The sequence below is a fragment of the Talpa occidentalis genome, unplaced genomic scaffold (genome assembly GCF_014898055.3).
Source record: "Talpa occidentalis isolate TD23 unplaced genomic scaffold, MPIMG_talOcc4v2.1 talOcc4.14, whole genome shotgun sequence".
NCBI lineage: Eukaryota > Metazoa > Chordata > Mammalia > Eulipotyphla > Talpidae > Talpa > Talpa occidentalis.
The window spans coordinates 12,205,255-12,230,969 of NW_023601433.1; the positions used below are offsets into that span (position 1 = coordinate 12,205,255).

General features: G+C 43.2%; 1 protein-coding gene across 1 annotated transcript in view; it reads right to left on the reverse strand.

Moving 5' to 3' along the window:
• Nucleotides 1-707: 707 nt before the first annotated feature.
• CHSY1 (chondroitin sulfate synthase 1) overlaps nucleotides 708-25,715 on the reverse strand; it is a 57,989-nt gene continuing 32,981 nt past the window's right edge. The window contains exon 3 of the mRNA XM_037510082.2: nucleotides 708-3,584. Coding sequence (XP_037365979.2) covers nucleotides 1,992-3,584 — 1,593 coding nt within the window. The 3' untranslated portion in view covers nucleotides 708-1,991. The remainder of the gene's footprint in view (nucleotides 3,585-25,715) is intronic.

The following is a 25,715-nucleotide window of genomic DNA, read 5'->3' on the forward strand; positions in this document are numbered from 1 at the left end:
TAAATCTATTGCTACTCTCTAGTTCACTATGATAAGGAGGGAACTTATTATCTATCTAGATGCGTATCATGATCTTCCCTATTGAAGAATGAAAATGTGCTTTCTTCCGAGGAGAAAGGAAACACCCCCCAAAGTAAAGCGGCATTACGCTGCTTGCCAGCCATGCCTGCTGTGAGCACGCCGTGACTCTGGGTCTCTGCAGTCACCCCGTGGTAAATACCTGTGCTGGGATGGAATTCCCACCCACAAAGCTTGCACCTTGGCATCAAATATCTTACCTTCTCGATTCTTGGATTCTCTAACAACTGTTTGCACTTTACCCTGCAGCTGGTGATCCCCAAGTCCTGAAGACGCTGGTACACATGTCAAGAAGCAGCTGCTTGAGGGCCCTGCTCTGCAGTCTATTCTAGGGCCCGGAAGGTACATTTGTATAAGCAGCAGAGGGGCCTGGATGGACCTTGTCTGAATACCCTTGTTCCAGAGAACAAAGACTCAGGCAGATGAGGTAGAGAAAGGGAAAATTCACTCCAGGAAAAAGTAGAGGAAGAAGCACTTGTAAGTTTCATTTCACTTTCATACAGTTCCATATAAATATTCTCAAATAAATCAAAAAACTTTATGAATCAGCATTTTAAGTTTTTTACTCTGCGAATGTAATACAATCTTCAGCTAAAACAGGAGTAATGAGACAGAATGGTTCTGAAAAGTACAATAGAAAAATATTGTTCACTGGTTTATTTTTCCAAATGAGCAATAGGCTATTTACAAATAAGCAGATCTCCACTGGTGTGTATTAAAATGGCAAGTCTATTCCTGTTGGAAATCTAAATGAAAAAGAAATTTATTAAGGCACATTTGATACGTGAGTTTAAAACAAACAAACTTTCTGGTGTAATGAACAGATTCATTTCACTGTTGTCCCCAAAACATGTGAGCACCAAAATTGTCAAAGAACACTTAATATTTAGTAAAACAGTGAGGAATGTAAAAATTAAGGAGGGGGGGGGAAGCATTTTCAAAAGGAAATCTTTGGAGATCAGTTGACTGCAAATAAAACATACTAAACACACTCCTGATACACATAAATACTAGTAACTGATAGGTACTCGAGAAATGGCAGCGTTCTAAACAATGGATATTAAATAAATTAAAGGTATTTCAGACACAAAGGATAAAACAAAACAGTAATTAAAGAACGGAAGGCCTATCTCCACAAACATAGTGCAGGACAGGATGAAGTAACCAAAACAAGATATATTTTTCCCCCAATGTTTTCATTCTAAATATTAACATTTTACCTTTTAAAGAGAAGGATCAGGAAGACAGAAAATGCCCAATCCTCCCTGAAATTTAATGCCAGGTCCATGCAGGCGACACGGACTACAAGAGTAACAGCCATGGTTCCTACTGTGCGCTCTCTGCTTCTCCTGCCTTTTAAACCCTGTGAGACCACACGAGCACAAGTTTGGGGGGAAGAATCAACTTTGGAAAGCTCTCCTGAAGGTGATGATACAGCGACTGTCACATCTCTTTTACTAAGGAAACACAAAATGGCTTTAAAACAAAATCATGGTTAAAAAAAAAAAAAAAACAAAACCCAAAAGGTAGAATCTGTGCAAAGTTAACAGTTACTAGAAAACATTTACCACAGTTACAGTGTCTTGTTACAATAATACTTTGCAGGAAAGTTCATGTTTTCTGCCATAGGACTGTAGCAAAGGAGTCTGAAAAGGAACTGTTTAAAAGTGTCCATCAGGTACATTTCAAGTTATAATTAAGCAGGTCTGCTACATAAGGTCCAGCGAAGAAATGTGTTCAAAGGCAAACATGATCACATTTTTGTTCAAAAAGCTCAATCTCCAAAGAGTCCTTTGTAAGAAAAATCACGTGTAAAATATATCCTCATATGGACTTCAAAAACTGAGCATACAAAAAATTTCTGAAAAATAAATTAGATAATTAAAAATGTCTTTTTCCAGCAGAGCTGGACATCAGGCTGTCCTCACTGAGCCGTTATTATTGCTGCTTTTACTGTAACCTGGGTCGTTTTTCTCTAGCCACATTTCAGCCAGCTGCTGTGTGGACCCATACGTTGATGCTTTGGACCCCAAGCACATTTTGTACTGTTTGGGATCAAGATTGGGATCGCAAAAGACAGGGTGGTGGACGTGGACTACTCCTACTTCTTGGCTTCTAAATGTCTTCAAACCTGCCTGGACCACCTTGTTGAAAAGGTCCACGTCCTCGAGCCCCCATCCCTGGATGGAAACATCGAAGCCTCCTACGCGGACAAGATCTCCCTTATAAATGCAAGTAATGCCAAACCCATAGTTTCTCCAGAAGCCAGTTTTCTGAGTAAAGGCAAAATGGTTGTCACTGGGAACTTTCCCACTATAAACAATCTTTGGATCGTACTGGCTGAAGATGATTGGAAAATATATTTGTTGGCCCAGAACGGTATTTGCTCGACATCGCTGAAGGAATTCTGTAGTAAACACGAGGTCGACATCACAGAAGAAGAGCAAAGAGTCATTATTAAACTGGGAAGATCCTACTTCAAGGGCCAGAGCTCTTGAGAACTCTCCAGACACTGGCAAAATCTGCATGTCAGCTTTCGGGTACTTAACGCGATAATCCCTCATGAGTTCGACTTGCTTGGCCTTGTCAGGGTTGGAGTCAGAGTTAAAAAGCAGAACGACGAGCTTGACGTTCTGATTTGGAATGAGACATGTCTTCTCGAAGTTTCCCATAAATCTCACAAACATATCAAAACGTCCAGACAAAGGAATCAGTATGTTTATCTTTTTCTCTTTGGGTTCTTTATACTCGCTCTTTGACCCGGGGAGCTGAAAGGGAACAAGCTTCTTTAGGGAATTTGAGAGGAAGGACAAGGATCCGGATTCTTGATTAATCTTGTTGGCCAATTCCTTTGCATCCAGCTCCTCGTGCTCCACGAACTGGATCCTGCTGAAGGTCTGCTGCAAGTACGCGTGCCTCCGCACAGGCACCGTCATCTTCTTCCCTTTGTGCCTCTTGTACAGGAGCAGCAGGTCCAGGATGTACTCGGCGCCGTACATGGGGTTCACGCGGCGGTAGCCGTACTGTATCTCCTTGAAGTCGATGATGCGGCCCCGGGTCTTGGCGTTGGCGTTGATCATCTCCATGACCTGCATGACAATGTCATCCAAGGCTTCCCTCTGGGCAGAGTCCATCCCTCTTCGAGGGGGCTGGCCATCAGCAGCCGAATACAAATACTTCCCGGTCAGAAACTCCCATTCCAGAATCTCCTCCCGCTGGCGGGGCTGGAACCGCATGAAGGAAGGGGGGATCCCCAGCTGCAGGTCTTCTTTATGGATCTCGGTGTTGCTGTACCTGCTCATCAGGACAATCTCTCGGTGCAGCTGAATGGTGCGGTGGCGAAGCTCGGCGATCTTGCGGCTGAGCATGTAGCTGTGGAGCCGGTACTGGTAGGGAGGGTTTTTGTTGGGGTGCAGTGTGATGGCTCGGTGGATCTTACTGTTATGGAGATCTCTAATGTACCCCTTTTTGTTCTGTTCATAATTCTCATAAAAAAGCTGCTGCATCTGTTAAGAAAAAGAAAAGATTGCTATAGAATTGTGTGACTGTTGCTCTATTCTCGTATTTCTTTTCATGTCTGCATACTCCAGGAAAAAATACTAAATATTAGAAATACTTCTCAATGAGCTACAGTCCACCAAAGGACGTAAGTAAAGTTCTGTCAACAGTAGCCCAAGAGCTTCATAGATATAAACTGGTTAAAGAAACAATACCTCATGTTCACTGGCCAGCCAACCGTAATTTTGTAAGCAAACAGTAATGAAGAAGTTTCCCCATTAAGAAAAAGTGCAATCTCGAGATGACAGTGCACCGAGTCAGCGTGCCTGGTAGGAATGTCATCCCGAGTCCCCTGGTCCCATGAAAGGGGCCCAAGCATCAAGAACCTCACGGAAGACTAAAACCCAGGACAGGGGTGCCCATCGGCCTGGAGCAGCAGACCATGGGCTACTCTGGATAGGACCCAACCACACAGGAGCCAAAAGGAGAATTCCTGGAGTAGAGAACCCAAGCCTGGGATTAGCTGCTTCCGGGGAGCTAACGAGCAGGAGCTGACCTGCAGGAGCAGGCCTGCCTCCCAGAGGGGCGTGTTCTGGGAGAAACCACGGCTGTGCCAGGGCACCGGAAGTGCACACCTTGGAAGTCCTTCACAGCTGGCTTGTTCATGTGCCAGGAGGGCCTCCCCACAGCCTCTGTGCGGGTGGGGGGGGGGGGGGAGGGGCCCGGGGGTGGGCAGCTTACTTACACCCGTGCTCAGACAGCTTTGCCACGATGAAGGGCAGAGACAGTAGGGAGCTCACTGCTCTCCCCAACTCTACCTCTGAGCTCTGATACAGGTTTGGGGGGACATAAGCTTGAGGCCCATGAGCCAAAAGGGTTCCCTCAAGTTAGGGAGGGAAAATACTTAATTCCCAGTACACTGAAGCAAGATGATGATGAACATTTACAAGTCTGGAATGAAGGTTAAAAATGTGCAAGACAGGGCCTCCCCGGTGGCGCAGCAGTTGAGCGCTGGGTTGCGAAGCTGCCCACGGCCTCTGCGGCGCCGGTTCGATCCCCGGCTGCTCCCCGGCCACCGGAGGAGGGTCCTACATGGCGCGCAGACCTCTCCTGCCGCCCGCTGCTCCCCTCAGCAGTGTACTTCGGTCCTTCTGCCTGCTCTGCTCCCCGCTCTGGCTCTGGTGAATTCTCTCACCCTCTCGCGCTTCTGACTGTACCCAGTGCTTGTATAAACAAGCAAAACAAACAAACAAACAAATAAATAAACATGCCTCTATTAAAAAAAAGAAAAAAAATGTGCAAGACATTTTAAATAAAAACAACCTCTGAGATTGGTTATTTACATCTTTAAATTAGTCTTATATCATGTGCGGTTCAATTTTGGTTTTTGTTCAAATATCAACTCTTGATAAGAGTGAAATGCATTTGGACCGAGTAGTTTGCTTGTGGGCAGCTATCTTTTTGCGTCTTTATTCTGAACCCACTGCAAATACCATCATACAGAAAACACCAGTTAGCAGTTTTACATCCCATTTTCTTTCTATACAATACTATGTGACACTACACATGACCAATAAAATGAGTAAGTCAGAAAGAAGCGAAAAGCATTCCAAAGAAAGGTTTAACAGAAAAAGCAAAGAAGGTCCTGGACAGCCCCACCCCTCCTCAGAGCTGTGAGGCTGACAGACATGACCTCCTTGAACCTGGCTCTCGCTTGTAGGAAACCCGAGGACTGCTCCTGGGGCAGGAGTCAGCAAGGAGCACACCTCTGCAGGCGCCCTCACTGACTCCGACTCTGCTTCCCACATCATCAATGATCCGCACGGGAGGTCCGTACATGGAGTGAGCTACTGAAATATTTCCAAGTGTTGTAATTAATCAAAAGGGAGTAAAGTTTAAATAAAGAAAAAAGACACCAGGCGTATGTGACCTTGGAGAACTCTTGAGAACTTGGCCTTTTCTGTGAGTCAAGAGGCATTGGGCTGCCCCCAGAGTAAGTACATGCACACAGACACACAGACACACACACACAGGCGCGCGCGCGCGAGTACACACACACACGGTGTCCGCCTCTCTCAGCCACTGCACTGCAAACAGTGGCACTTAGCAATGTGGAATTTTAGATTCTATAGAAGAATCCATTTTTAGAATTTAGAGACTATGGGAAAGCAAAACTCAAACACTTGGCTAAAGTGGCCTGAAGTAAAGCAGCGACCTGGGGTTTGCTGAGAGGAAGTTGGAAACAACTGAGGCGTGAACACCTCCAAGGGCTGGAAGGCCCGGCCACAGAGTGATAACTGATAAAACAACATTAAAGTGTACACCTGCAGAAGATAACATAGGTGGGAGCTGGTCGACCTGGAATGTCTTTGTGGACTCATCTCCACTGGCAAGGGAAACAAAAATACGTCAAACTAAAGTTTTTACACAAAGAAACCACGGCCAAAATGAAAATGTAAGTTACTGAGTGGGAGAAGAGACTCACAAATCAGACATCTGACAGGGCTAATATCCAAAAGACATGAAGTGCTCCTTTGACTCAACAAAAAACCACCTGGCTGAAAAGAGACAGACGATCTGGTCAGAAGCTTCTCCAAAGATGCGCAGACAACCGCAGGCGCGAGAAAAGGTGCTCATCACCACTGACTGCCGGGAATGCAAATCAAAACAGCAATGAGATATCGCCTCACGTCTGTGGGGATGCAGAGTTCCAAAAAGACAAGAAACAAGAGCTGCTGAGGATGTGGAGAGAATTTAACCTGTGGCCCACGGTTGGTGGGAATGTAAACCAGTACGGCAACTCCTAAGAAACAAACGGAGCCTTCCCACCCACCCTCGACTGTCAACTGCAGCAAGGAGCAGCCGAGAGGCCACCCTTGCAGTTTAACACGGTGAGCCTTACAGCGGACGGCAATTAACTGCGTGCCGGTGAGAAAGGACTGCTCCAGGCTCGCAGCAACACTCCACACAGCAAAGAAAGCCCTGCGACTGGGGACTGGTGAAATAATTACTGTTCACTCTGTGACAGAAGGCTCTGTCTGTAATAATGTAGATATTTTATATGTGTGTTTATAATTACATATTATTTCCATTTATCTGCTTATAATGTCCAAACTTTAACAATGAGCATGAAGCAGCATGGCACCTAGAGGTCCCCCCACTTCCGAGAATGTCCACACGCAGACATCACTTTGGCCTGGGGAGCTGCTTGCGGGTCAGGAGTCTGAAGCAGGTGGTTTTCCTGCCTTTCCCCTTTGAAGATGCTGCCAACCCCACCCCGGGCCTTCAGACAACAGGCGTCCTTGCAGAATCCTGTTCTCTCAACTCTGTTCTTGGCAAAGTGGCAAAAATGGTCTTCCTAAAATACAAACTGTAGACTTATGGCCCGCATGATGCTCTGAAAAGAGAATAAATATAAAAGGAATAAACCACAAGGGTACAGTGGACAAGAGATGTCCCCAAAATCTGGGATCCTGGTGAGTGAAGGAAACTAGAATGGCACTGAGCAGACACCCCTCACGGGAGCTCAAGAACGCCCTCTGAAGTGGGAAGGTGTTTTCAATACAGAATTCTCTTCCTAGCAAACTGCCCAGCAAGAAAAGGGGGGAAAAGCGGTATTTTCAGATACTCAATGACTCAAGTCTACCTTGTATCCATCTTTCCCAGGAAGCTAGAAGAGCATGTGCCCCTCTGCAGTGAGGAAGTGAATCCAGAAGGGTTAACACAGGACACAGTAAACACCACAGATGCGCCCCAGTTAGCAGCACAGCAAGTCCCACAAGAGTGCGAAGCATGTTTGTATCCCCCAGATTCATATGCTGAAGCCCTAAGTTCCCAATAGGATGGTTTTAAAGATGGGGCCTTTGGGAAGTAACTGAGGTTGGATGGGATCACGAGGGTGGGGACCCCTGATGATGACTGGACTGGTGCCCTTGTTTGGGATGAAGGGACCAGATGCTTTCCTCACCGGCAGGAAAGAGACCAGCTGTAGACCAGGAAGAAGGCCCCTCTAAAATCCAACCATGCTGGTACCTGACCTCCAACTTCTAGCCTCCAGTGAGAGATAAATGTCCGCTATGGGGGCGCCACGCCTGTGGCATTTCTTGCTGTGGCACACTGAGGGAACTGGTGAATGTGCGAAGACAGCAGGAAGGTCCTCTGCCTTTATCTCCAGAGCACAGCTCAGCGCCTGACACATTACACGATCCTCAACAGATACTGGATGAATGATAAAATGCTGTCTTCAAGCACAAGAATCAAGATGCTGTTGAACAATTTCAGTGCAGAAGACGACAGTGGACACCAGGCAGGGGCAGCGCACTCGGTAACTGACACACACGGGCTGGCTAGCGTGACCGGCATGGAGGTGGGTTCCTCGGACCAGAATGTTTTTTTAAATGCAAAATGCAGCAGCACGCGTTAAAAACACATATTTTTCTAGGCAACAGATGTAGTTGTCATTTGTTTTTGACTACCCAGAAGACCCAATGTGACTGCACATTTTATTCTTGGCTCCCCAAGCCCTACATTCAAGGCACGTTCCAGAGGGTGCCTCCTCCAGGGCACACAGGTCTTCCAGACATGACTGATCACTCCTTACACACTTGCCAGGACACCGTGTCCCCAAACACTTTCAGGAATACATTTTTCAAAATGTTTTAGAGGCTGTCTGTGGCCGTTACTCTCCCAGCGCCTGAAGGTAGGCGAGCTGACCTGGAACACAAAGTGTGTGTGCTAAAGGTATGGGCATGAAGAGGAGAAAATTACTAACGAGCTTATGGAGGCCTGAAAACCCCCTGGAATCATCACAAACTGAGAATTTTAGACTATAGTGAACTTGTAGTAGGCACCTCTGGCTAAATTCCAAAGTCTAACTGAAAGAATGTTGTGTTATAATCCCTTTTTTAAAAAATGAAGAAAATCTGTTGCAGAAGAAGAGAGAGGGAGAGAGAGAGAAATTTATAAAAGGGAGCATTTATTTTTATTAAAAATATTGCAAAACCTATGCCCAGATTGGTTGGTGCCCTCCCCCCGCAACCCATGTTATTAACCCAAAGGATTCACTTAGTACACTAACTAAATGTTACAACATAAATGTTCTGAAGTAGTTACCCACCTAGAAGACTGGATAGAATATGTGGTTGTAATGGACACAGCTCCCTTTCTAAGGGGGCAAACACACTCCTAAGACTTTCCAGCTAAGCAGAGAGAATTTAACAGGTAAAGGTGAAACTAACACCCTGCCCAACTTGGCATCACGTAACAACCTTAGGTCATTTAGCATCCCCCTCAACTTACGGACAATGCCTTTTGTAAATGCCTTTGGTGTAGAGACAGGAAAATTTACATTTATAAGATAGAAAGCAAAAGGAGATACAAACCAATGCATACAGCTTATTTAATAACCACCAAGTTATTCTTTGCTTTTAAAAAATGCACCAAAGCTTCCATTTCCAGCACCCATAAAACAGCCATTTTTAATCTCTGTTCTAAAAAGTTCCCTCATAAGCTTGGACTCCAGTAAAACCATCTCCCTCTCTGTGAGAGGCCTGAGGCTCTGAGTCATTCTACGGTACATCTGAGCGGGCTAATAAATATCAAGGTCACTCTCTTCCCAGGAACTCCCAGTCCAGCTGGGAATACCCAGCAACTTACCCACAATGAATCTTCAATTAACAAATACTTTCTATGGTCTTCATTAGCAACGTCCCCTGCAAAGCAGGCCAACTTCTCCCCAAGCCATGTTCTCCCCAGTAACTGTCTACTTCAATATCCCTCACACGCATATCTCAGCCACATCAACAGATGATGGCTGTTCCGAAGTGACAGCTCCTTCTAATTCTGATTCACACAGTGCTTCAATTCACTGCAGAGAATTTGTTTCCTTATTCTTTTATCTGAAAACTGGTTCAAAGACCTAGGTTGTGTAAATATCAAGAAGTCTTAACTGATAGTAGTTTCAAAATAACCATATTCACAAGTTTTAGATCTTTAACATTATCATATATTAGGAATTCTTGATTTATTTTTTAAACAAGGACCTTTTAAGATAAAAGAGGCAAATAATAATGAGGTCAAGACACCAGCACAACCTGGGCAAGTCCATGGCTCTCAGGATATACGGTTGATGCTACAGGTCCCTGCTAGGTGTCTCCAAATTAACTTTCTATAGGTTTTTTTTTTTTTTTTTTTTAAGATTTACTTATTTATTTTACACAAGAACCAGGGTACAGGCCAGATGTGTGGGAGGGTGAGAGGATTCACCAGAGACAGAATGGGGAACAGAACAGGCAGAATGACGAAATACACTGCTGAGGGGAGGGAGCAGCAGGCGTGACAGGAGAGGTCTGCTTTGCCTTGTGGGATTCTTGCTGGCCGGCTGGGATTGAACCGGTGCTGCAGAGGCTGCAGACAGCTTCACAGAGCAGTGCTCAACCGCCTGCGCCACCAGGGGAGGCCCTCTATAGGTTTTTACCAATTTTCATCCAGCTAAATTCAAGGTCTAGATATTTTGTATTTTGAAGATTCCATTCATACAAGTGTATTTCACAGCAATTAAATTGGGTCTTTAGTGGTTTAAAAGGGTTAAAAAGAGAGGGAAACTATAGGAATGTGTCTTGAACAGCGTCAAATTCTGAAATTAAAGACCTTTTAGAGATCTCTGACATACTTCAAAATGATAGAGAATTAAACTTGACAAGTAAAACAAAAGCTGCTGGTAGTAAAGGATGAGACACGAAGCAAAGTGAATGTGCTGAAATCAAGAGTTTGCAAGGGATCTATTCCCAGATTTGAAAAATCAGCAGGGGGAGGAGGAGCCCTCAGCCACAGTCAGAACATGTCACACTCCCATCCCTAGAATCTCACCTAGGGGCACTTCAGCTTCCAGAAATTACCTTTCTTTCTATTGACACAGATAAGAGGTGAGTTCAGCAGCACTGTGAAGAATGACTGCATGGGCACTATTGCCAGTGAACCAAGTTTACACAAATGGGGCATGGAATGTTAGGGGGAAAAGGATGTCTCAAAGCTAATTCCATATAAGCTTTGTGGACTCCACCCCCACCCCAGGTCAAAGCCAAAGACACTGGAAACTCCAAATCCCATCACCACCAAAGGGAAGGTTAAGCAGCCAGGTGGATATAAAAGGCAGACACGTGGGCTTTGGGGATCCCCCATTTTTGGCCCTCTGCCAGCTCGCAGCGTCCGGCCAGCTCTGAGAGTGACTTTGGGTTTCCAGGTCGTTGGATCGGGTAGGAAGCATTAAAGACTTTATTTCCCTATTTTCTCCCTGAGTTGTACATTTTTCTTATTTCCTTTTCTCTTGTAAATAAACCTTTTATTAACCTTTTGTGTGTGTCTGTAGTAGAGTATTCATAAGTCCCTTTAAAGCGTGCGGGTGAGGACCCACAGCCAGGAACCCGTTTAATATCGGGGTTGCTCTATAACAGGAAGACTCAGTGAACAGTCATGTTAAAGTCAAGTACACCAGGTGGGAGAAGCCAACAAACCATGCGCAAAGAAAGGATGAGCGGAGAAGGGCAGCACCCAACTGCCACTCAGCTCTGGGCCTGCTCACAGGGATGCTGCAGAACTCTGTCTCCCAAAAACCAGCTTCGCTGCAGGTGCCTGGTCCATCACCGCTGGCCTCTACCTCCACGTCCCCTCTCACCACGCCAGCCAGTGAGCGGCCACATACCAGCTCCCACACTTGCTCAAAAAAATCCATATGATCCCCTGGCTGCAGCCTAGGGTATCACTAAAACACAAATCACAACAACAACAAAAAAAACAACAACAACTAAAAAACGAACTGACAGGTACAAGGTAGGGGAAGTGCACCAGGCTGGGTAGCTGGGAGAACAGGGACACACGAAACAGGCCCAAGGCAGTCAGATCAATTCTGTCTATCTGTTCACTCATCTGTCTACTTGCTGCTCTAGGCAAAACAAAACCTTTAGAGGAAAACACCAAACTTCAGACCCTTTGCGGAAAGAGGTAGGTGGAAATAAAATGCAAGAGATTCACAATTCACAATAAATGTTTTGTTCTTTACGACAGCAATCTAAACTAAAAAGCTCAACATGAAAGGCAGAATGTTCCTTTAATATCCATTATGAAAACATGCTTCCCCACCCTTCATCTCTCCCAGCACAGGCTCATTTAATTCTCACAATTTTAAATCCATTGAGGGCAAAACTAATTTTTGTTTCAGTTGCTTCACATAGGTAAATGTCGAGTAAGTAACTGCTGAATAAATGAATGGATAGATATTATTGCCATTTTGCAAAGAACAGAAAGGCTGATCATAGGAAACTGTCAGTGGCGCCAGCCAGCTCTGAAATGTGAAGAGAAACTTCACATTCAACAAGCAGAAGCACTAACACCTTAGAAAAGAAAGTGCTTGCTCAGCATACTCCTCTGCCTGCTCATCTAAGATGCCCTATCCCACTCCCACCCTCCTTCATGGTGTTGGTCTACGGGGCCTGCCAGGCAAACCAGCCACAGGAGACAGATGTGCCCTGTCAGCTCTGCTCCCATTCCCGACTCCCAACAAATACAGCAACAGCCAAGAGAACGGGACTCTAAAATGTGGATAATCTGTGCCTTCTTGTATCTCCACAATAAGCTACTTCCCTTACACAACCAGTCAACATGATCCTCTGGCTAGATAAATATTAGGCAGCCCGTTTGTCCTTTAACCCTTCCGAGGTGCTTGATTGAAAAAAAAAAAAAATGTGTATTACCCCAAATCCCTAATTAATTTATGCTATTTTAGGTGTACATTTTAATGGCATCATCAATAAGAAAGGTTTAAAACCCAGAAATGACTACTTTAAACTTTCTGAACAAGTATATAGACTCCCTGGAGCCAAATGTTGATGAGATAAAGCATGAAGCCAAGAAAAGAATGGAAAAGTCCCTCAGTAAATGTGCACACAATGCAAGGATCCCCAGAGCAGAAGATCTGGTGACAGCACCAGCCTTCCACATCCGGTGACTTGAACTGGAGAAGTCCCCGCCTTGCAAGCCCGCTCCCTGGCCACAGACAGCAGAGTAGGGTCACTTCTGCTTAATAGGTGGGGGCGGTGAGTCTCAACAATGGGGATGGCCAGGAAAACGGGCCAACTGAGGAACAGTGTCACTGCACCCAGCAGGGATTTCCACACCTCCCTCTCCACCCACTTCCTTCCTCTTCTGCTTACTTATGGGCAGCCACCAGCCTTGGCCCGCCACCAGAACTAAGTGGGATCTAAATGCCAGCCGGCTGGCTTTTAAAGTGGAAGTGACTCAAACGACTTCTCCTCGGTGCCTGGAGCTATGATTACTGAGTCTTAGGCAGTAAAGCCACTACCAGGAAGGGTGGCCAAGTAATCTCTAAGTTAGAGATACCAAACCCTCCTAAGCATAAGAATGAGTAACTTCTATTTCATTACTGACATTTATAAATTTGTACACAGGTCACACGTACTCTAAAAGGAAATAACAAAAAGGTACATTTGAGGTAAGGTCATCTTGACTAATTAAGAGGGTTTGCTCCCCTCTCCCCCGTTTTCTCTGACTCTGTCCATATACAGTCACACATTTTTCACATGAGAAACCATTATGTAGATTAGGTAGCAATTCAAATTACGTCAAAACCACATATTTACACTATTGCATTTGCTTAAAGGCTAATGTAAAGGAATAAAAGTCCTCTGTCAACCAAAGGCTAGAAGTACAATTTTTTCCTCCATTAAAAAAATTGTGTGTGTGTTGCTAGAGGAAAGAATTTTACAGATTCAAATTCAAATTACATATTATCTTGACTCAAGTGAGTCCATAGAAATTAGTAGATAAACGTAAAGTAAGCACACTAACTAGAACCCCATAAATAGGACTGATACTAGAAGATATGAAAATGTCTTTCTTTCCAGTCTCTTAATCACGACTTTCTTGTGTCCCATTGCTATTGTCCAGTGTGGATGTTGTGCAATTGCAAAAAAAAAAAAAAAAAGAAAGGGAGAAAGGTAGGGGGATTTATTATACAATGGACCTACAACAGCAGAAACCAGGAAAACTCAGAGAGCTACAAAGAAACAGTAACTATTCTTGCCCAACTACCTGAGGGTTCAATTACTGTCAAAATAATTGAGAAAAGCCACAATAGTGATATCACATAATGAGGAAGACCGTAAACTGTAAAATAATAGCTAACACGAGCAACAAAAGCCATAATTTAAATATGAATGAACTCTCTGGTTTCTGTTCAGCTGTACTAGCCAAACATGTTAAAATGTTACATGGGGTGTGTGTAATCTCAGCAATTCACAATGAACTATAGGCATATTCCTAAAAGGCAAAAGGAAAGTACTTTAATTGTAAGTATTTTATAGCATATTATAGTATTTTATACCTACTAACTCACAAGTAGGTATCTAAAAAAACAGTTAAGAACTACAAACTGCTTTATTTCTTCCCAAAGAAAGTGGTATTATCTAACCTGAGATTCTCCCTCAAATTATCGATCTATTTAAATTCAAGCCCATTAATTTGTTTGCATAAACATCTGGTTAAGCCCTGATAACTAATGACAAGGCCTTTCAATGCTCCCCAAATGCAAGTTTAATCACAAATGCATTCAGAAAGCTCAATGTGATGGAAGGGGTAAGGCTAAAAGCCACACAGCATACATTTAAAAAGGAGACTCTGGAGAGAAAGTTTCCCATCGCCACTGATTTGCTCATTTCATACAATATTTGAGAATACTGCCAAATCCATCTATCATACTACTATAGCCAGAATGATTTCCATTCTGTAAAAAAACACATATATATGCAGATATATCTATATCTGTGTTGTATGATGCTATTGTGATTAAACATTATATATCTATATCTCCATATATAATGCTAAATCACAATCTATGTAGATATAGACATTTAATGTTAAATCACAATAGCATTATACAACGCAGCAATCATAAGGCCAAAACCACAGAATATAGTGATGATCAGTTGCTATGGGCAATGATTCTCGCCAGTGGAAATGTTTATTAGAAGCCTGTTTCCTATTTGGATATCATATTAAGTGCTTTTACCCTACAAATAAAATTAAATTGCAGTACACAACTGAATTTTTTAAATACCGGACCTTGGTAGACTGCAGCCGGAGAAACAAAACCAAGCCACAGAGAGACACAAGGCCGCTCTGGACTCGCTCAGTTCCCAAAGGTTTCTTTTGCTCACGTGGCACAGCCTGTGACCTGCCTGCCAGGTTCTGTCCTGCCTGCCTCTGAGGTGACAGAATATGGGCTGGCATGGCTACCTGCCTCCAGGCCAGCTAGGTGTGGCTACATACCCATTCTCCCCAGTGGAGCCCCAGTAGAGGTTTCACGCTCCCCTCCTGGCAGAGCCTTCCGGAGGCTGGGCTCCATCTCCCCAGGCGCCAGCACAGTAACCTGGATATGAGGACAATGCCACAGATGGCAGAGAAGCAAATCCGAACAACCTGCACCAACGTGACTGTGAGGAACAGAGCCCCTGCCATTTCCTGGGCCTCGATCCTGGCCTGCTACTCAGGGAAAGAACCGAAGCCTCTTGCAATGCATTTCCAGGCATCTGCTAGCGTTCTCAGCCCTTTTATTAGAAATGTAAGTTATAAATTTGCCTGCTTTTATGAAATGTGTGAGCCAATGAATAAACGACGATTTAAATGCAGCTGTGCGAGGTAAGTATCTCACCAAAAATCCAGTAGCAACTACGATTTTCTGAGCAGCATTTTACATATAATTTCATGTCATCTCATGCCAGTCCTGGGTGTTATTATTCCCATTTCACAGATGAGGCGGAATTTTGAGAAACTGGTTGAGCAGACAAGCAAACAGTTGAGTAGCAGCAGAGCCAAGACCTAAAACACTCATGGCAGTAACTGGAGAAGGAGTCAGGAAACGAGGGCCCGTGGGCCAAAATCGGGCTGCTACTTGTTAAAAGTTCTGCTGGAACACAGCCACGCTCCTTGTTTAATTACTGCTCCCTTGTTTAATTACCCGCCATGGCTGTTTTCATCACAACAGCAGAGCTGAGTCCACGAGACAGGCATCCTTTGTGGCCCACAAAGTCTAAGATACTTACTGGCTGGCCCTTGACAGAAAAGCCCACTGACTGATGTGAAGTCACTCACCACAAGGGCATCCCCACTAAGGGTGGGGGCATGTGCAGACCCTGCCTCAGCAGCACAGTCCCCGAAGGTGATCTCTGCTCTCCCAACGCAGCTCACCGCTCCATCCCCACTCTGTCCGGCCCACCTTTCCTGACCAACTTCAGGTCTGTCTCCACAAGACAGGACACCCCTTTAACACCCATGGAAGTCACACCTCTGGCTTCCCACCTTTTCAGTGCTGACAGAACTCCTTCCCCCCAAAATTAAAATTTTATCAGTTGTTTAAAAATAGATGCTTTTGATTCAAGCGAAATTAACGACCTGAAAGTACCATCACCAGAAGCCAAAAACACCACGCATCCAGCCCTGTGAGCCCTGTGCTTTGTGGCACACATTTATCCTTCTTTGCTTTTGTGCATAAAAGGCAGTTTTTCCAAACTAAAAACAGACACGGCACTCCCCAAAATAGAACCCTCAAAGACCACAAACAGCAGTGTGTGTTCACTTTATCCCTGTTTCCAACCAACATTACAGCTGCATCAGCAACTGGTATCAGTGAGTCACGGAGCGCTCGGAAGCACCCCTCCCCATGTGGGGCAAGGAAAGGTGACTTTGTCCACACAATTCATTTCACACGACAGATATTTGGTGAATGCCCAGCATGTGCCAAACACAACTGTATGGTTGCTCGATACTCTCTATTTGAAAAGTATTTTTTAATTCCAATTATTATTCAGGTGATAATACAAGTTGAGTAAGACAAAAATGCCACCATGTGTAATCATTTTATGATCCAGCTTACTTGTGGAATTATCTTTGAAGTTTCAAGGCAAAAACAACATTTTGGCACCAAAAAGCTCGCTACAGACAAATTTATGAGGGCCTGCCAGGCCACAACACCTGACTGGCAGGTAAAGAACTGGCAGGTAAAGAAAAGGCGCAGGGGAGACTGAGGTGGTGCCCTGCTCTGCTTCTCCAGCCACGAGGCCTTGGGCAAGTTTCAGCTTAACTGCAAAATAAGGGGGCTAAACATGAAAGGCCCTTCCAGGGTTAGTGCTGGGGAGGTTAACAGCATGGACAAGATTGGGAGATCATTTGAGGACTCTCTCAATACAATAAAGACCTGCAATAAAAGGATACCTGGCTGCTCCCTGCCTCCAACTGCTCCCTCCAAATTAGCCAGAGACCAAATTCAGGGAAATGCAGCGCTCACGACTCTCCAAAGCCTTCAGACTTCCGCAGCCTGGCAGCAAGGCTCTTGGGTCCACCCTCATCATTTCTCACCTGGCTGCTGCGGAGCTCTCTACTGCCCTCTCTGGCCCTTGCTCTGACCCTGTGGGGCTGTCTTTCCATTCAGAACTCCGGTCATAGAGTTGCTTGCTGGGAATTATTCAATCCACTGGAAGAACTGCTTTGTCCCCTCACAGACCAGCCACCTCCACCAGGCCCACCCATGACTGCTCTGTGGCAGGACCGGCAGGTGCCCTCTGCCAACCTCCCAAGTAAATTCTGTCTGCCTGGGACTCAGCCGCTCCCAGAGCCAGGGTCTGGGAGCACCGAGAGGCCTGTGCACTTGTGTCACACAATTCCCTACTGCCTGCTGCCTTCCCAGGGTCTCCCAGGGTGTGCCCATGGGTGTGTGAGCGAGGGCATGTCAGTGCTGGGGGAAGGTGAGGCGAGAGAAGATAAACTTCCTTTAATTCTTCTTACGGAACAGTGATTCTCCACAAAGAACACACTGTAAAATCACCTGAAATTCTAATGTGTGGTCCCTGGCAAAACCCACTACATAAAGATAGTAAAGCTGGTGTTTGGAAAAAGGAAACTCAGAAAGAGCTGCCTGTTACTCCTCCCCACCCCTCCCACCTCACCTCCCATGAGGTTCAGGGTAAGGACCAACTCTCACATCTTAGGAAACAAGGTGGGGACAAATGAGTGGATTGGACAGAACCGTGGAAGACGCCTAAGCAGGGCAGGAGGCTGCTCGGCAGTCCGCCTCTCTCCGTGGCTAATCAGATGCATTTAATGGGGGGATAGAGGGGCTTCTTTTCCAACAGGACGCTAAGGCTAGGGAGGGCAGACAGGAAAGTTCTAAGTCCACAGAGCTAAATCTCAGCCAGAGGTGGCAGCTTTGTATCACTGGATATGAGCCTACAGGCGGTCAGGAGTGGGAGCGACAGGGAGAAACTGACAATTGCTACCTGGAGGCTCTGGCGGCCCCAGGCTGTTAGGAGCTGTCCTTCCCTTTTGATTAGAGTGACCTATTCTCAGGGACACCAAACTAACCAGAGGGTTAGATGGGGCCCAGGGAAGAACTGGAAGCTGCCTTGTAGCCTGGGTGGTGAAGTGATCTCAAGGCAGCAGCGAGCTAGCCAGGGCCCCTCACCCAGCTGAGGACAACCCTCAGACCTCTGGATGCATTTCAGCTTTCAAGCTGAGTGACATCATGGGTCAGGCTGCATTCCATGAGCTTTAGCAACTTCAGGAACGACTATGACAAGCTCTCCTCCTCCCCTAGTCCAGGGAGGGAGGAAACTGCAGGCTTGGAAGGGGGCAGCAGGCTCTGAGGCTTAGGAGTGAAGTCTGCAGGGGAGGATGAGGGTACTTGTGACCATATAAAGCTGTCACACAGAAACATTACCATCTGCTAGAGTTAAGAGTACCACCATTTGAAAGATACCAGAGTACTCAGGTAAGAATCATCAATGGATGCTAAAGTTAACGGATGACAGAGGAGGGATAAGATAGATCATGGAGAAATGGGATTAACTCCCTACAAAATATGTCTGAATTACAAAGGGGAAATTAATCATTTCACAGTAGATCCTGCCAGATGTGCAGGAGGTTGAGAGGATTCACCAGAGACAGAGTGGGGAACAGAACAGGCAAACTGACGAAATACACTGCTGAGGGGAGCAGCAGGCGCAACAGGAGAGGTCTGCTGCGCCATGTGGGTAGGGACCTCACTGGCCGGCCGGGATGGAACCGGCACTGTAGAGGCTGCGGACAACTTCACAGTGCACAGCTCAACCGCCTGCGCCACCAGGGGAAGCCCACTACGAAGAATATTTATTAGAACACTGGCAAAATACGAATAAAATCTGTAGATGACAATATTGCATCACTGTCTGATTTTGATGACTATACTATTTTCATGTGAGTGAATGCCTATGTTTTTAGGAAATACATGTTCAAGTAGTTAGGGGCAAAAAGGTACATTATGTTTGCAACTTATTCTCAAATGGTCCAGGGGAAAAATACACAATATTGTATTTGTATATAAAAAGAGAAAAGCAGTATGACAGGTGGTAAATGTTAACTCTCAGGGAATCTGGGTGAAGGGCGTACGGGAACTTTCATTACTATTCTTGAAGTTTTCCTCAGTCTAAAATTATTTAAGAAAAAAATATCAAAAGACTTAAATGACAGTAATGGTGTTCTGTGATACTACATACTCCACCAACAAATAAATCATGAAATTATAAGACATTTCTTAAAGATTCTTTGGCTATTCAAGGAGGTTTTCAGACATGTAAAACAAAAGTATTTGATCTTAAACTGTTTTACTAAGCCTAAGGTTTCAGTATTCTCTTTTGGAGCTTCCTTTCTGATTTCATTTTATAAAAGTAATCAACGTGGCAATACCTCATATTCTTTGAGGTTTCCTGGAAAAAAACCCATTACTATTTCTGTCTCTAATTCATCCTTTGTGCCTGCCTGCTGTGGGTATGACATCAATTTATTATAACCAACAATTTACAGTGCCACCTAGTCCCTAAATCACCACATACACACTGATGATTCAGAGGGGTTAAAAAAAAAGGTACTTATTACTAGAACCAGCCTATCAGTTATTTAAAACCTGGTCCTTGTATTTTTCCTTAATATAAACAAACCAGCCATCAATCTAGACAGACTCTAGGTAGCTTCCTGATTAACAAGAGAAAAGAGAGCTCTACAGGATTCTTATAGCTCCTCACTGAAAGACACACAAACCTGAAGAGAATTCTTTTAAGCAAAATGTTATGAATCTGACATTTCTATGGGTGGCTCTCAGTATTAGCCTGACACATGGACATACAAGCTCACCAATGCTCATTCTACTCAAACTGAAGAACTTTAATTTTGAAGGTGGTTTAACAATTTGCACTACCTCCCCATCCCGTGGGATGGTACTATTAGCTATTTCAAGTACCTACAGCTACTTAAAATAATAGTGTTTAAGGACATCTGATTTCTGTTGGATGTAACAAAGTGTACAAGGCTAATGAGAAGTTTAATATTTCAAATCCCAATCTAATTGCTTTTCCTTCTCTGTGCAGTCTCTGAGCAAAGAGGCACAATTTAGGAAACAGACTGACACCACTGGGCATCCCAGGGTTCACATGCGGACTTGAGTCAGACACACAATGGAAAAACCTCACAGGTCTCAAATCAACAGGTGATCCATTCCCAGGTGTTTGTTTTTAAAGAGTCATTATCCATTAAAGGAAGCAAATAAGCCACCCAGAGGGTGGGGACAGGAGTGGGAGGAAGACTCTCACAATCCCAGACAGGGACCAGTGGCTCCTCATCGTTGGCCAGTATGTGAACACTGGGGGCTCTGGACGTGGTGGCACATGATGGTCATGATGGAAATCTGTTTCCTATGAAAATGGTTTGGAACAGAAGCCTTTATGTGGGCTGACTTCATCCAAGCAGGACTTCAGAAAACAATGAACACTTAACCAAATTCCTCCCTGAAAGAATATAGTATTCCTTAGAAAGTTAGTCAATTACAGAAGCTAGAAAGCTAGGAGGAACAGTGTTCCTAGACCACATGAGTAAACTGGCTGCAAAAAAGAAGAAATAGTTAAATTTCTAAATGAAAGAAGTTAGTAACCTCTGAGAAAACATTTGTCATTTTCTCATTCTTTCCCACAGAACTACTCCTAGCGGCAAAGAAGGGTGAATGACTATTCCCACAGTTTAGGGGGGCAGAGCCTAAAACAAGTCCTCCTATATTTATTCAATTTATATACTCATTTTCAATCTTAAAAATTCACACAAATGCGCATTAAATTCAATGATGTCCATGTTTGTCTCAATGTCTAATTATCTCCCCCTCCCCCAAGCATGATGTAGAATTAACGATCTGGGGAATTTCAGCCAGGCTTGTCTCGGATACCACACCCTCACACACCTTTTGGGGAAACCTGGGTCTAAAATTAAAATTTTGTTTAAAAGAAACAAGACCAGACCAAAACAAACAAACAAACAAACAAACAAACAAACAAACAAAAAAACCTGACCAGACCAAAAGCAAACAAACAAAACCTAATGAGGGAGAAATCCTGATAGGATATCTGAAACAAATCTTGTCTTGTAGATTTTTTTTAGAAATACACCATTCCTGACAAATGCTTTTTATATTAACATAGCATTTACAGGCAAGAAGAAAAAGTACTCACTACCTAAAATGGGAATAAAAGACCATACCTCATTTTTGGAAACAAAAAAAATCTTTGGCTGAAAGAGGAGAGTTACACCCACTTAACACTTCAGAAGGGGAAGAGTAAGTATCCTCAAATGTTTCTCAAGCCTGCCAACTAATTTTGAAAATTATTCCAGGTTTGCGAGTACAGCTTATGATGCTGGCTGGCTGTCGACAGTTGTGCACATCAATTCTTGAATATCGCTTCAGTGTTCACAGAACACCTCTTTCAATTGAAGTGACTATCATTACATGTCTAAATACACTGGCCTCTAAGGGGAATACAAAAATGGTTAAGGCAAGACCTACTAGGTCTGCTGATAAAAAGTAGACATCTAAGAAAAAGACAAGTTGACTATCTAGTGCGAAGTAACACCCAAGAAAACAGATCTTCAAAGAATATGCTGTCAGAACCGAAATGTCCTGTCTTACTAAATTTACCAATTAGTTTTTTTAAATACTCTTAAAAGGAAGGTAATGTTTTTGTGACAAAGTTAAGTATTACCTGGAATCACGTAATAAAAATTATAAAAGCCAATTTCAAAATGGACTTAGCCTTCCTTACCCCCAACACCCATCCATTTTTTTCCCTGAGGTAAAAAGCCACTAGTAGGGTCAAGCAAGGTAGGCTCCTATACAGGGGTGCCAAGCAACCCAGTGTGGGGTGTTAGAACCTGAGCAGAGTGAAAAAGGCATTACATGGGGGTGTTGAAGCAACCGGACACTGCCTAGGCAGAATGGAAACTGTTCCAACAGTAAACATATCTGAAGATAATGGGAACTAAATCCCCCAACTGTCTAAAAAGAGATAAAGATAGTGAATCCTTTTCTGTTAAATAGACCTCTGGGGATCCATGTGAACTCATGGACCGACAGACATAGACGGACGGACGGACACACACACACACACACACACACACACACACACACACACACTTACTTTCCTGGATCCAGTTCACTGAGCTGCCACACCCCAGCAGCACACCTAGAGCTCCTCAACAGTTCCCACTGAAAGGAATCAGGATCTCTTCAGGAAATGGGAGATTGCAGCGCTGGGGAAAAACAAGAGCCTGGAGTGTCCTGTGGTGACAGCAAGAAGTGCTCAAGGAACGATAGGGACACATCACAAAGACAGAGGTCAGCAAGAAGGGGCTGCTGCCGGACAAATGTGGGATGATTTAAACATAAATCACACACTTACCACTACAATGTAATAGTACAAGATTATAACCCAGTGAATGAAACAAATGCAGGACTCCATGAGCACACAAACACATCACAATAAGCAAGTGGGAAGAACTGCAGATTTCCTTACTCCCAAGTAAATAAAGGTAGAAAGAATTAGAGAACCACCATATAACAAAGATCATGGTAATAACCTAATCAGCGCAGAAACATCAACGGTTGCTCAAAGCAGTGGGTACGAGCTTGATGAGACAAAGGAGGTTTACATAGTCTCCAAGTGCTTCTCCACAATGATGCTTTTTAATGATGAAAAAATAGTAACTTCACAGTGGAGAAACCTGGCGGGCATCCCCTTAATCAAGTGATCACAGTTAATAACTCCCCAAATTGAACAAATTAAAATCATCAACTGTTAGAATAAGAAGAACACATCATTTGTTTCTCTAATATTCCTGCTCCAAATGCCTAACTTGGATCTAATCATGAGGAAGAAAACAAATCCAAACCGACAAACACTGCACCACCTATCATCTCCCAGCCTGGCGGTCGAAAAATGGAGGAACTATTTCATATTGAAATAGTTGATTCAAGAGACACTTAAAATAGAACATTTAAAATGCTATCCATTTAATGACTCCAATTTATACAGATTTATAGAAAAAATGACAAAAAGACATACACCTGTATGCCATGATGATTTTTCTGTTGCATGGAAAAAAGGATTAAGTAAAAACCTTCATCACTGATGCTTAAGAGACTGGAAATTGTTACATAAATTCAATGCTCCACAGGGAAAAAACTGCTAAACACAAATCAAAAAGTCAGTTGCTATGCAACAATAATGAGATGTTTGCATAAAGTCAACAACGAGGGGAAAAAACAGTAAAAATGAACTTTCTATAATTCCTATGTTAAATTTCCAGAATAGACTATAAATAGCCAAATTGGAAACGGCTCCAATAGCGGTTATTTTCTTAAAACAAACACAGTGGTACACTTCAATTTACTGGAAGGTGTGAGTGAACACAGCATTATGTGAAAGACAAGTTTACTGGCATGAGACTGGTCTGTATTAAAGGACAACTTCAATAGCAATTTCAATATAAAGTATAAAAATTGCCTATGACTTTGTAATTCAGACCTGTTAACATTCCTACAAGTTAGTGCTATTGAAATATTCATCAAGTTTCTCAAAGTTTCTCAAGTTTCTCAGTCTTTGACTTCTGGTCTAATATTTCACTTCCCATCTCCTAACTCTGATAAAACTTTCTGAATGCTCCTGATATTTCAGAACTTTTCAAGGGAAAGAAAAAAAAAAAAATAAAGCTCAAATCAAGATCTCTGTGTTTAACTTAGGAACAAGATTAGATTGTACTTATTAAATATTTTCAGACAGTGCCTTATATTGCTTAAGAGATTTAAAATGGCAACAAGTTAGTAAGGCATACCACAGCTAGAATTTTTCACAACACACAAGGCAAATGGTTAATAACACAGGAGGCTAAAGGCTCTACCACATCTTGACACTTTGTCCTTTAGTCTGCAAAAACACTGCAGAAAAACTCACCCTGATATAACAATCAAGAGGTGGTGCAGACTGAAATCAATTTTCAGATCACAATGGTCTGAAACTAGAAATCAACAAAAAGAAAAGGAGAAAAACCACAAATTTGTGGAGCATAAGCAACATTCTGCTGAACGACTACTGCATCAAGGAAAAAACTCAAAGTAAAAAAAAAAAAAATACTATAAGATGAGAAGAAATTAATCATCAGATTCTTTGGGATGCAGCAAAAAGCAGCACCAAGAGGGAAGCTTACAGCAATACAGGCTAACCTCAGGAAACAAGAAGAATCACAAATAAGAAATCTAACTTCATACCTTAAAGGAACTAGGGAAAAAAAAGAAAAACCAAAGTAAATAGATGGAACAAAATAAAAATTAGAACAGAAATTAATGTAGTAAGATCAAAAAGACAAATCCTCAGATCAATGAACCCAAAAGCTGGTTCTTTGAAAAGATTAGCAACTGGGAAAACCATTAACCAAACTCACAAAGTCAGAAAACAGACACTACAGATATCCAATGGATCTTAAAAAAGTGTTGAGAACAACTATATGACAACATATTGGAAGACCTAAAGAAATGGATAAATTCTTAGAAACAAACAACATTCCAGGACTGAATTAGGAAAAAGCAGAATACCTGAACAGACCAAGCAGGAAAAAGGAAATTAAAAAAGTGATCAAAACAAGAGCAGGGGACCAGATGGCTTCACTACTCAATTCCACCAAACTTACAAAGAAGAACACTCATCCTTCTCAAAATCTTCCATAAAATTGGAAAAGAGGGAAAACGTTTAAACACCTTATAAAAAACAATATAAATTACCCAGAAACCAAAACCAGACAAAGACATGACAACAGAAGAAAACTACACAGTCCGCAAACTGATGAACACAGATGCAAAGATCCTCATTATCTTGGCAAATTGAATCCAGCAAAACATTAAGAAAATCATACATCATAACCAAATAAGATTTATTCCAGAAATTCAAGGATGGTTCAACATACACAAATCAATAAATGTGATACACATCAATGAACAGAAGGACAAGAATCATACAATCATCTCAGTAGATGCAGAAAAGCCCTTGACAAGATTCAAGATTCTTTTATGCTAAAAACCCTCCACAAAAGGTATATAGAAGGAACATACACACCAAATTAATAAAACTCAAATACAAGAAACCCACAGCCAACATCATACTCGAAAGATACATGCAACTCCACGTCACACATGTAGCACTATTAATGGCCATGAACTGAAAACGAGTGCCCATCAATTGATGAATGCATAAAAAAGATGCTGGATAGAGACAGTGGAATACTATTCAGCTGTAGAAAAGGATGGAATTCTGCCATCTACAACAAAATGGATAGACATAAGAAGGAATTACATTTAGTAAATAATAGAAATGAGTCGTATGTAGTATATAGAGAAAACAGATTAAATAAAACAAAAATAACTCTTTAGACAATAAGGCCAATTCGTGGTCACCAGAAGGGAAGGGAAGAGGGCAATGTTATGGTGAAAGATAGATTTTGACTTTTAGCAGTGAATATAATGTCTGTGTGTCTGCACTGATTTGTTCCACGTCATTTTCACTGTCAAGTTCACGAAAAAAACTCAGTCCTTACTCCTTGCATCACACTATAGAATGATTGGGATTTGCAAAAATTCCCATGGGTGAATCAGGCGACATAAACTGTATACACATACCTCCCTTTGAACAAACCAGCTGTGGAAATCCTTAAACTAGTCATTACAATTACCGTGT